Source organism: Zonotrichia albicollis, chromosome 3, assembly GCF_047830755.1.
Source record: "Zonotrichia albicollis isolate bZonAlb1 chromosome 3, bZonAlb1.hap1, whole genome shotgun sequence".
NCBI classification, from domain to species: domain Eukaryota; kingdom Metazoa; phylum Chordata; class Aves; order Passeriformes; family Passerellidae; genus Zonotrichia; species Zonotrichia albicollis.
This window is the reverse complement of record NC_133821.1, coordinates 46,162,169-46,175,234: the sequence shown is the minus strand read 5'-3', so window position 1 is coordinate 46,175,234 and position 13,066 is coordinate 46,162,169. Positions and strand designations below refer to the sequence as shown.

The 13,066-nt window shown below is 44.8% G+C and overlaps 1 protein-coding gene across 4 annotated transcripts in view; it reads right to left on the bottom strand.

Annotated features, from left to right (window-relative positions):
- CRIM1 (cysteine rich transmembrane BMP regulator 1) overlaps positions 1-6,090 on the bottom strand; it is a 173,350-nt gene extending 167,260 nt beyond the window's left edge. For 3 of the 4 annotated variants that reach the window (XM_005486530.4, XM_074537294.1, XM_074537295.1), the window contains exon 1: positions 5,365-6,090. In XM_005486530.4, the coding sequence (XP_005486587.3) occupies positions 5,365-5,716 (352 nt within the window). In that variant the 5' untranslated portion in view covers positions 5,717-6,090. The remainder of the gene's footprint in view (positions 1-5,364) is intronic. The other variant, XM_074537296.1, reaches the window with a different exon arrangement.
- Between the last annotated feature and the right edge of the window lie 6,976 nt (positions 6,091-13,066).

The window sequence follows — 13,066 nt, the reverse complement described above, 5'->3', positions numbered from 1 at the left end:
GGGGCAAATTCAAAGGTAGTTTAAAAAAAAAAAAGGAAAAAATATCTTTATAAAAACCATGGTTTTAGGGAATCTGGTAAAATAATCCATTTCTGTGTAGAAAAATTCACATAAGCAAAGGATGCTCATACAAAGTTTTAAAAACTAAACATAAATAAAAAGAGAATATTCCTCTTACTAGAGTTAAAAATCTTAGTAATCCACAGCAAGATTTCTAGTTTTAAAATTACTGTGCTGATCCACAATAGCAAAGTCCTACTAATTCCTGCATCATATCTGTTAGATGTTTCCATTTAACTTTTACTGAAATACTGGAAACAAGTCATTCCTAAAATTGAAACATGATGCCCAGAAACAGAGAGGAAACCATTTCCAAGTCAAATAAGCACCTGATCCAATTCAAATTCCATACCACACTCAGAGTTACATGTTCTTACTGATGTTGAGATTTCAGCATTGATGGAATACAGAGCAGAAATAGCTTACAAATTATCCAGTCTGTGTGTAAGAAGTCAGCATCCTCCTAGTCAGTGTTTTTGGGGGTGGCAGGGAGGAGGAGTAGGGGAAGGGGATTGTTAAATTTGATCAAGACTAGCATATGAGAACCTGAATATTCATTAAAGAACTACTTCTCATTCCAGTTTCACAACTTTAGCAATTTTTCTGATAATTTTCTTTTTCGACAACATAAATATTTTTCTGTTTGTCTCCCTGATAGTCTGGATTGCTGTCAGCCTTTGAACAAAGTACTTTGAGTGTTTTCACAACAGCCATTGGCACACCAATATTGATGAAATCCTCAACTAGATCATCAGTTCTAACACTTGATGTTACTGAAAGAAGTTCTCTGCACACACGGACATCAGAACCACTTGGACATTTCCCCAGCCATTCACTACATAACAAAGAAAAAACCCAATCAAAAAAAAGTTAAGATATTTGTGCAGCACTGTTCCAGTGCAAACAGATGTAAACAACTGGGTTACACACATGCAACTTCCAGATTACTTGAACTTCAGTAACTTGTACAGAAAGCAAAATACTGCCTGAGTCTTTAGGGGTCTGGGCTGCATCACAAGCAAGAAGCCAAGCATGTAGTACAGCAGTCTGTCTGGAGACAGAGCACCAAGGGGAGGGCTTTGTGTCCACTGACCCATTATAGAGCACAGCACTGAAAACAAGGCTCTCCAAAGGGTACTAGCTACCCAAGTTACTAGTGATAACAAATACTATCAAGTCTGCAGGCAAGCTGTTCATACTTCAGTAAAGCAGGGAGAACTGCATTAGCACACATGTAAACCAATGCCTGAACAAAACAAGAGAAAACAAGCTCAGCTTTCCTCTTCCAAATTTTGAAAATAAAAAAGCTAGGCTTACATGGTTTAAACTCTTCTCATCAGTTCCAGTTTCACTAACCTTCACTTGCATACCATACACTGTGTCCTAAGGGATGAAAACTAGGCAGACTTATGGGTGGGGAGAAGACAATGAACACATCCAAGGTCTCCCAACTTGCCCCAGCAAGGAGTCAGACAGATTGTAATGCTCCAAATTCCCCAAAAGATGCAGTTCAGTAAATGAGACTGGGACTAGCCACAGTAAGGAAAGCTTCTGCCATCATCCTAGGAGATTAACACGCATACTTCCCAATACTTGCCTAAAATTTGCTACAGCAACGTGCTCCTGGTCCCAAGGGAACTTCAGTTCAGAAATTATATGCTAGGCAGTAAGCAAAAAGAATACAGCAATAACTGTACTACCCCCCACCAAAAAAAAAAAAGGACCCAATTAACAACTAAAACAAAAAACATACCCAAACGGAATTAAAACCAAACCAACAAACCAAAACCAAACAATGTAACAAATATTGGTAAACTAGTGGCACAGTGATACCTTCTTTCAATGTCTACTTAGAGGCTAATTCATAAGGAAGTATAATCTAAAGAGAAACTAAGAACACCTTCAGACTAGCAGTTTTGTTAAGCATGCATTTCAAATGTATCAAAAAAACCCTTATGTTTCTGTTACACAGTTAAAAATAATTTCCAGTCATTTTCAGTGTTATCTTATTTGCTATTGTCAAGACTTGGAAGAGTTCAGCAAAGCAATCTAGGCCTCTTCATCTAACAGCACCAGAAACTGGAGAAGCAGGGAAACAGACTAAAGAGGGTAATCTCAAGAAATGCCTTCACAAAGTAACCTAACTTCTTTGGCAGAGCTTTTTCAAGGCTCTACGATCCCCTGGAAAGCCAGAGCCCTCCCAGCTGCAGAAGCCAAAGCTAAGCTGTTTTGGGAGAACTTCAGTCTAATTCAGTTGTGGGCCCATGGCTACCTTTAAAGGTAGAGAGTAAGGACAGTTCCTGCTTTGCATTTAAAATTTCTCAAGCTTAAGAGTCTTTGAAAGGGGGTGTAGGCTCTCAACACCTCATAGAACCAATCCAGAAAATCCCTGCAAAGGAGGCTGTGAAGTCAACAGAGGCTGGATGTGTGCAAAGTCTCTCAAGAATGCCATTTAGGAGGTGTAGCTACCACCACTTGGACCTCAGAATTATTACTTACTACTCAGAATTATTACCTCTTGGACCTCAGAATTATTACTTACTACTCAGAATTATTACTTACTAAGAATTCAACTGCATTCAGGAAAGGCATTTACCCACTTCAGGATAACAACACAAATGGAGCATTAGAACTGCTTAGATACGTGAATTGTTGAGGTGGTGAGATGAACAAGAACTTCCTTCAGCTTTTAGAATGATAAAGGAAAAAAATCCTCAGGATCAGCAACAGATTTCATTTATAAACAGTGCTTTAACAAAGAATAGTCTGTTTGTAATTTCAGAAAGAGAAACTACCAGCAACAGATGCCACAGAGACTTCTCTGTCAGGTGTTACAGAACTCATTTATGTCAAGTGCGTTAAATGCTAGAAACAAGTTAGCAGACAAGTATTTCTACCTGTTGCTATTCCAGCTCGCAGTATTCTGCAGCCTAGCATAGGCTGATAGTCTGAAACAAGACAGGGCTGAAGCTTCAAAAATGATACAAAAAACCATGCTTATAACTGTAGCCAGTAGGGGTCATTTCAGTGTAAAAAATTGCAATGAAAGAAAGGACTAGGGACAGGAAGGAGCACAAAAACATGAATTTCTATTCACACAGTTCTGTAAAACACTTCCATTTCCTTCTCCCTGTACTGGGGAAGGAAAGGGTTTGCACTCCCAATGTGCATGACAACAAAAAATACAGGCAAATGGATAAAGGCATGACTTAATACTACTCACATCAGGCATCACCAGCCTAGCCTGTTGCATGTGTGCCTGTAAACTGAACAACTGTTTAGGTCATCACAATCAAAAAAACAGAGCTATTCAATCTCATATTAGCAATCAGAGGCAGCACAATCAGTACACTTTTATCCTTGCTGCCACCTCACGTGCAAAACATGCACCATGAAGAACAACACACTACCTCTGTTCCTCAGAATGAGGTAGTTTCCTGGCAATTCACTAACAGGCATTCCAGGATTATTTATTAGGCTGACAGTTCAGCTTGGTTCCTTTTCATTTATGAGAATGAAAATTAAATAGATAAGTAAGAATAAGAAAATTAAATAGGAAAGTTATCTCCCTTAGTTATAGTTAATAGATCGTTATCTCCCTCCCCTAGGACTATTCCTATAGGGACAGCTGGAACCAGTTTCTAACCACAACACTAATTGAAACACAATCTTGCCAACAAATGCTTCATACTATTTTCAACAGTAGATGGGACGTGTTATGAGCTGAACTACAGCAACGTACAGATTGCATCACTTCAAAGGAATGAAATACTCCTAAACTGCCAGAGATGTCCATACTGTGATACAGTAAGGAAATCGGAGCATTAAGGCTTTTAATGACTGTAGGCTCTTAGTTCCTTTAACCATCAAGAAGGGGGGGAAGCTATTTTTGCCCAGCTTTTACTCAAAAACACACAACAAGAGGAACTCCTGCAAAACCAGGTAAGTTTCCCAAGTACCTTTACTTGTACTTTTCTATTTACAAAAACTTTTCCAATACATGTTAAAAATAAGACACTACACCAATGTACATATTCAGCAACATAGTCTCAACCAAGGTCGTCAAAATAGTTCAGGGCCATTTAAAATTGTTTTAACAATCGAGCTTTTATTCTAAAGCTCATCCTACCCAAGCGTCAGCTCCTGAGGCTGACAGCACTGGTTGTAGCACAGGCGGGACACACTGCCCTGTTCTGCTGTGGTTTGCAATTTATTTGTTATGGAGGCAAATGGAGTTTTAAACTAATAATGAGCACCAGGACAAAAGTCAGCTGCCCACTAAAAATGACCGGGTTTAGCTTTCTTAAAATAGTGCATAATTTTAAATGCAAGTTTTTTGGACAGATGCTGCCTCACCAGCTCTCTGGACTTTCTACTGCCCTCTACCCGCCGAGAGGAGACCGCCTCCGTCTCCTTTTCCAGACTTGTCGAAGCTCCCACTCCGAATCACATACACATTTATACATATCCGAAACTACTGCTTATTTGTAATCTCTTTACAGCGCCATGTTTTCCCTCAACTTGGGGGAAAAGGCAATTGGAGGCACAAGAGAAAGAGAGACTAAAAATTTGTCTCTGGGCTTTCATTAATTTATAACACATTAAAAAAAATAAATCTTAGGAATTCTGATAGATAAAAAACTGAAGGGGGATGAATTCCTTTTGCATTTCATACCACTTTATCACCTCACAAGACAGTAGCAAGCTGGAAAGACTTTGAGAGGAGTTCTACCATGGGTATTTACCGCCCTTGATGCTCCAGCAGGGAAAAAAAAGGCATATACTTATCATTATATGCCGAGTAGGACAGGCAGAGAGATATTAAGTGACAGGAACAGGAAACAAAACTTTACAACAGATGATCAGTCTTCCTTGTTTCTTTACACTGGAGGGAATCCGGAATAGGCATCATGTGTGCACGACTGACCTCCGCCGATCTCCATCTGCCAAACTCTTCCCAAGTCCTTTATCATGGAATTTTAGCTGGGCATCAGCAGCTGATACACGCTATCAGCAACCCAGTGACACTACGCTACGGAGAATCAATAGAACCCTAAAGTTTAGGGTAAGAAAATTAAGGGCAAAACTTCTAAGTAGGAGTCTGTGAGGTTTTTTAAGCAGGGAAGGTTGGAAGACAGGCTCGCAGATGGGACAGGCGGGCGGGCTGCAAGGGAAGGGAAGGCAAGGAAGGCGCACCGGCGCCCAAGACCTCTTAGGTGCGTCCTCCTTCCTTTCCCGCCGCCCATGGGGCGCCCCGACCCCGGGGCACGGATGGAGGGATGGGGGTGTCCCGCCGCCTCTCACCTTCGCAGACGCCCACTTCGTACTCGGTGATGGAGTCTCCGTTGAGCGGCGGTCGGATGACACAGCGCAAGCCCCGGTCGCAAGCTCCGTGCAGCCCATAGACACCCCCGCAGCTCTCGTTGCGCTGCCGAGCGCACATGAAACAGCAGCCGCAGATCCCCAGCACGATGCTGCCGGGGCAGCTCTTCGGTTCTTCGCATTTGGATTCGTCGCAGGGTAAGCAGACGAGAGCACGCGTCCCCGACTCGCCCAGCAGCAGGGCCAGCAGGAACAGCCACCCCGCGGCCGCCAGGTGCCAGCCGCCGTCTCCGCCCGGGCGTCTCCTCCCCGCCGAGACCGCTGCCAGGTACATCCCAGCCGCCGCAGCCCGGCCTGGGCCGGGGGGAGCCTCTCGGAAGCCCCCTCGCCGGGCGGCGGACCCGAGCGTGCCGCGGCTCCTTCCCGCCGCCCCCGCCTCCGGCCCCCCGAGGAAAGTTTCCTCTCTCGGCGGCGGCGGCTCAAGCCAAACTTCTCCCCCGGGTGACGGCTCCGCCCGCTGCCCCCTCCGGGAAGCGGCGTCCCTCAGCCCGCCCGTCCCTGGCCCGGCGGCTCCCGGTTCGGCGGCGGCGCCGTGCGTGCGAGCGGCTGCGCGCGGCGGCGACTGGCTGCGTCCCCCTCGCGTCCCGAGCCCCGACTCGCCTCCTGCCTCACTCTCGCCCCGCTCCAAGTGCGCCCTCTGCCCTGCCCCCATTGGGCGATCACCGCCGCCGCACCGCCCCGAGTGCCCGTCCGCGCCTCTCTCATTGGGCACCGCCGGGGCTGGCCCGCCCCTTTCCCTCCCGCGCCCCCCCCAGCCCCAGATCCTGGGGCTGGAAGAGGCGCAGCGGAGGCGAGGAGCAGCCTGGGCCCCACAGCGGCCGCCGCCTCCGCCTCCCCCTGCACCTCCCCTCCCCCTCCCGGGGCTCTGGGCGCGGAGCGGAGCGGGGCGGCGGCGCCAGACCGCGGGGACGGGCTGGCGGCGGCCCGGGGGACACCGGGGGCGGGGAGGGAGAGGGCCCCGCAAAGGGCGCAGCCCCGGCAGGGCGATGCTGCGGGGAGCCGTAAACGGGGCCTCGCCGTCCCCGGCCGTGGCGGCGAGAGCCTCCTCCTCTTCCTCTGCCTGCTCCCTCGAGGGGCGCGGGGATCCGGGACGGGGAGCGGCTCCGCGCCCTCTCAGCCCTAGAGCCACGGCAGGGGAGAGCCGGTCGCTCCCCGCCCCGTTCCGTTCCCGCAGTCGGGCTCCGGGCGCGCCCAGGTGCCCCGCGGGTGCGGGGAACAGTGGCGGACCCGCTCGGCGGGGGCGGGAGGGGCTGTCCCGCTCCGGCGGCGGCTCAGCGCTATCCCGGGCCGCCCCTCTGCCCGCTCATAAACAAGCGGCGGTGCCGCCGCTCGCCCGCCGACTTCGGCACCGAAAGCCGACCCCGGGCCGCCTGCTGCTCTTCGCCGGCACACGGGCAAAGGCGCCCGCGCTACCGCCGCTCTTCCCCACCGAACGCTGCCGTCACCGCCCAGAGCCGGCCGGGCAGCCGCGGCCCTGCTGCCGCCCGGTCCGCTGGGGCTGCGCGGGCCAAGGACGGCCCGGAGCGGCGGCGGGAGGTGCGGCGGCGCTGTGGCGGCGGCGCTGGCCGTGCGAGGCCGGCAGGCGGCAGCGCTCGGCGCGGCGCTCGCTCCGGCGGAGGGTGCCTGCCCCGAACCGGGGCGAGGGAGCGGCGGGAGGGAAACCAAGAGGAACGGTGTTACCGGAGGTCAAAATGCTGCCTTGTCTGCGGGCGGCAGCGACGGCAGGAAATAGGAGGTAGCTGGCCGCCCGGGGCAGCCCCTCGGTACAATTTCAGAGCGGGACCTGCCACTGCCGTGTCCTGCCCAGCTCAAGGTGCGATGGCAGCTTTGGGAACGATGGGTCCTGCAGTCAGGAATGCCCGGAACTGAGATCATTTAGAGTATGAAACCATTGGCTCCGCAAGTGGATTTTGCCAGTTGCAGCGTGCTGAGCCTGAGAAAGCTTGGACTGCGTGTACCGGTGCCAGCAGTTTGGGAAAGAGGGTCTGGAACCTTAATAGAGACTTTTACAGAGAGGCCAAGACATGGTTCCTACAGTTCCTCTAGTCCCACGCACATGTTCACTTTGGCACAACCGGTTCTCCTGTCAGCCGAGGAGTTGCTATGGAAGAGCAAAGCTCCAACTGGCAATACAGAGTTGCCACCACGAATAGACAACACTATAGAGTAAAGCTCTGTCAGCACTAGCATACCTTATGGGTGAGTTTTAAAAGCTCTGTAATTCACTCTTGTTGACTCCAGCCTAAATAACTACAATAGCAAAGATTCCCTATTGCTAGAACAGGCCCATGGGCAATGGAAACAGTGCAACCATGTAACATGATGTTGAAAAATAAAGCATTTCCATTTTGTCTAAAAGAAAGTGTTTTCCAGATTTGTCTAGTTTAAAAAATAATAATGGTTTTATTATAGCAGAATATCAGATTGTATGGTGAACCACTCAGAACTTAAACTAAATTGTAGGAGATATTTTTCAAGAGCTACAATGTTTTTATTAGTCTCAATAGTTTGCAAGACATTGGTCTATTTTGTAGTGAAGCCCCAAACAAATAAAACACTTGATACAGCATGCATTAAATGGATTAGGGCCGTTCAGCTGACATATCTCAACAATGAATGGATAAACAGCGATTTACTGGACAAGAGTATCTGAAGAAATACTGTGATATATTTTTGAAGAGATTTAGAAAGCAAATTACAAGCTGGTCTTGCTAAATGCAGTGTGTTTTGGTATAAACAAAGCCAGCGTGTACGTTTGAGAACAACCAAAAACATTATATGTTTCTGCATTCTGGAAAGTAGTAGGTCAGGAAAACACCCTGAAGGTCATATTAGACAAGGCCTCAAACTCTGAATGTTATGCCAATGAACGATACTCCCTGGTGAAGTGAGGCACCAAGTAAGAAGTTTTGTGCCATTTCCTCAAAAAGGCAAATTCTTCCTCCCCTCATCCTCAGCCCTCTCCTGTCAGTTTGCGGAAGCACCTGCAGGGGTCAGAGTACTTTTGATTCACCAGAAAATTCCACCAAAAAAGCTGCTGTGATTTGGATGAGAGTAGTTTGTAAAAAACTACTGTTTCCTACAGCCTGGAAACGCTGCCTTTTGGTCATGTATTTTACTGACGAGGCGCATGAAGGGGTTTTGCCTTCCATGTATAGCATTGCTGAGATTGCTTTTTGAATGAGGCATACAGTTCCTGCGACTTTATTTTTAAAACACTGTTCACAAACCTGAGATTGTGCAGAAAGGAATCACAACAGTGATTTTAGTACCAGGGAGGATGCTGCTCCATACAATACGTGGTCAGAGGCTTGAATTTAATAGGCTTAGTTTATCAAAAGATGAAAAGTGAACTGATTACAATGTATTAATCCCCTCATGTGAAAAAATGAACTGGTCTATGAAAAATACGTAGGCATTTTTCCAGGACTTATGTTCATAGCCAGCATGGAAATCCCAGACATGTTGGATTGCATGCTCAGGCAGTTCAATATTTCCCAGACATGCCAGACCTACCCATCATGTACTGTACTGATGTACAGTATATTCAACACACAAAGAATTCACTGGACCTACTGTGCCTGTTTGCTTGTGTGGGAATGAACAAAGAAGCTCTAGAAGCAGTACAAAAACAGATGAAGAGGAAAGCTATGGACAGCTTAGATAAGAATGTTGTAGGGCCCTGAGAAAAAGAGAGCAAACTTTTAAGCTGACTGCCAAGTGAGAGAGGCTTCAGCTGTGAACAGGATTAATACCCTGATTCATGCACTGTTTATCCTGTGATAGCTGTATGTAAGAGAGGAAAATACAGAGATATGTATGGAACAAGGACCAAAATTCAGGCTTCTTGTCTCCTTAGGTCTTGCCCTTTAGATCCAAGTCACAAATTGTTCATGCTTATACTTTTGTTTCCATATTCTGGCCCCAGGAACCAAAATACTTCATTGCACAATGGCACAGATTCAACAGGAAAGGTAGAGAATTCTCTTGCCCCAAGCCTGAGAAGAGTCCACAGGGACAATAAGGTACTCCTTGGAAATCAGCAAATCTGATACCTGATGACTTTACAGGGAAAGTGAATATCCCTGCTTTTCCCCAGCTAGAAGCAGTGGATCCATCTGGAAGATGGGAAATTCACTTATCCTTGCTCCTACTTGCTTCTTGATTTATTAAGGGTTCTGCTGATCCAATTAGCTTAGGAGTAAGTGGATTCAGCTACTGAAGTGAAACCCAGCTCCTTATTTCCCCTAGAAACAGGTTAGTAAATACTGCTGAATACAACTGTGGGAGGAAGAAAAGCATTCTGATATACAGGCTGTAGCAACTGAAATTTCCTGAGCTTGTTCTCCTGAATTGTTAGTGTTACATTGAAGCCACATCTAGGATGGATGAAATTGCAGCAGTAATTGAGTGGAGCTCTATGGCTTTCTTGGTCATCATGGAATGTGGAGCTTTTGTGAATCCACACAGTGATGTGAGAAAACTACCATCCCCTTCATGGATTCCTCAGTTCTGTACTCACTGCTCTTCCTTCTGGTAAATCTCCCTACGTGAAAAATACATGTTCAGTGTATATTTCCTGTGAGTCTGAAATTCACAATAGTGATAACTGAAATTATTTCATTTTATTACATGGTTGAAGACATTTATACTACCAAAAATAAAAACATCTCCTCCCCCTCCCCAACAGTAAATAAAATATCAAAATGCCCTCATTTCAATTCAAAAGGCTGTTTCCATTGCGCTGATACATGCTGGTAACTCCCTATATATTTCTGAATTTGGGAACATTGGTGTTTTTAATACCAAAGTTGTATTTCTTTCCTACACAAATGTTTTGTTTCTATTCTGTACCTCATTGTGTCTTTGTTGCACATTAAATTTCTTTCTCTTTTCATTATTTAGTTCGTTAAGATCATTTATGTCTCCTTTGTAGCAGTCTCTTGACATAAACTCTTTCGTAAACAGGTTATTCACATGAGCAATCTCTACTACCAGAAAAGAAAAAGATCAAGATGAAACCTGCCACTAATACAAGCAGTGCTGAATCAGACTAAACCTCATGAGAATAATTTCTCTTATCTTCACAGAAATATCATGGGCTTATTACATTAGTAGCTGCAAGGTGTTTCAAAACCTCTAAATGGAAAACGGTGGGAAATTGAGAAAGTGAATAGAAGAGTTCATTTTAATACAAACAATCTGTGTATGAATTATTTTGAACCATTTCATATCCCACCAGGAAGTCTCTGTGGTGTTTTTTAGCCCTGCAAGTTTTTCCTCTCAGTTGGATCCTTAGCTTGGGACAGCTCAGTAGTTCAAAATTTAGTCTGGAATACCTAACAAGCAGGTATGCAGCTTTTTCTTAATACATCTTTGATTCCTCATGTGGAACATAGAAGTAAAAGTATCTGCTTTCTTTTAATGGCCTCAGAGCAACTGCATAAGCAATTTTAAAATCATGACTAATTTACTTGTGAATATTTTTTCTCAAATTTAGAAGCCATAAATTAATACAAATTGTAAATAAATAAGCTATAAATGAATGGGATTGGCCATTTACATGTGTAGATCTTCACATTTCATTTAAGTCACTGAAACTGTGAATTCAACCCAAGGATTTTTTCAGACCTTAACAAGCTAGAATATATAACTTTAAAATTACAAAGTTAAGGAACTAGGGAGTCAATATCTATTTAAGGATATGTACCAGAAGCATATTGGAAGAAATAACTACTATATCTAGAAATGCAGTGTTGTATTTAAACTGATCACACTCAAGGTCACGTTGGATTTAGCTTCTTTAGCATGAAGAAAATATTCGTAACAAATAAGCATACTTAGCAAGGAAAGACAATTTGCTGTCAGTTTACAGAAGAAAAGTAGAAGTATTTTAAACTGGTATGTCATTCTAGGGATTATTTGCATTTTTATTACAGAAAATCTGGCCACCAAAAAAGTAGGTGGATTAGATCAGCATCCACAATCCTCTTCATAGTGCTGCATACTGATAAGATTTAAAATGTTAGAATATAAATCTGAAAATACTGTGTTTATTTCACTGCAATCTGCTGTGTTTCAATAACTGCAGTATAAAATAGAAGAAATCAAATAGGATCAGGGATACACTGGATATGAACTAGGGTTTGTCATAGCTAATGCCCTAGCTTAGTAGGTCCATAGAAAGTTCACAGCATTCTAGTCAAGGTACTTCCTATTCTGAACACAGTTTTGAGCTCTTGAAGGAAAAGCAGGAGCTCTGAGGCTGGTTGGTACAGACAAAGCTGATGGGTAGCTGTTGCCTTGGAAAGTGAGGGCCCAGCTGTAATACTTTCCACTTCAGTTCAAACTCATCAAAACTTGTCTGAGCTTGAAACTTCAAATGACTGATTGCAATAGGGGCAAAATGGCTTGTCCTCTGGTTTTCAGCTTAATCAAATGCTGAAAAGGGAGAGAAACAAAACACCTGAAACCCAGCTGTACCTCAAACCCCAGGAAGTACAGGATGAATGCAAGAAGGTCTATGGGATCCCCCCATGAGAATGAAATGGGGAAAAGAGAGATCTGGTGACAGTGGTGACTGCAACGGGGGGACCTGGTGGGTGTGAAGCACACCAGCGTGTTGGTGTCCTGCCAACACAACTCTCCTTCTCATGGATATGAGCTGGCTCATGTGGAGCCCTTCAGGAGTCTCTGGACTTACAATACGAGCAGTCCATAACCCAGACAAGCCATCAGCAGCTGGTTGAGAGGCAATTATAGCTGATCCTGCTTTATGGCAAGAGGGCTGCATAACTCCCTGTGAGTTTCCTGACAATGCTTCTATAACTTTTGCACCATTGTGTATTCTGGCTGGAACTCACAAATGCCAGAGGTTGTTACAACAATCTCAAATAGTGCCCTATTACCTACTTATCAAATTAACCTATTTTTGATGCTGCATAGAAACTTTTATTCCAAGAAATCACACCAAATTTCCAGTATTTTTCCCAGCTCTTTCTAGACTTTAATACTCATAAATATAACTGGCCATAAAAGCCACCTATCCCTACTGATTCAATTCCCTTCATGTTTATAATCACCTTCTCAGTTTCTGTGGATGACGACGTGGATGTGGGTTAGCAAAAATGTTTAGGACAACGTGAAAAGCTCTTCTGATTATAGCAACTTCATGTATGCCAAATTAAGAAGTTTGTTTTCTGGTATCTACCAAGCATGTTGAGGGAATCAGATTTTGCTAGTTCATCCATTAACCCTAGGAAGATAATGTTGCTTATGATAGCAAAACAGAGATATTTTCCCTGAGTAAATGTGTATTTCTATAAATTGTTTGAGCTTCTTTATTTCTCTTGATGGATAGTTAGCAGACAGTCTGTCTGCTCAGCTTTTTAATATCTTGGATAGAACCATGTACAGCTTAGATACCATTTGCAAAGTCCATGTGTCTACAGTTGCTGGGGTATACTTACAGTGAGAGAATAAGGTAGTATAGGTCAGCATCCATAACATAACATAACATAACATAACATAACATAACATAACATAACATAACATAACATAACATAACATAAGTCTATGTTTGTTTTTGTAACATCTTAGGGCAAACCCCCACAGATAAGTGTTT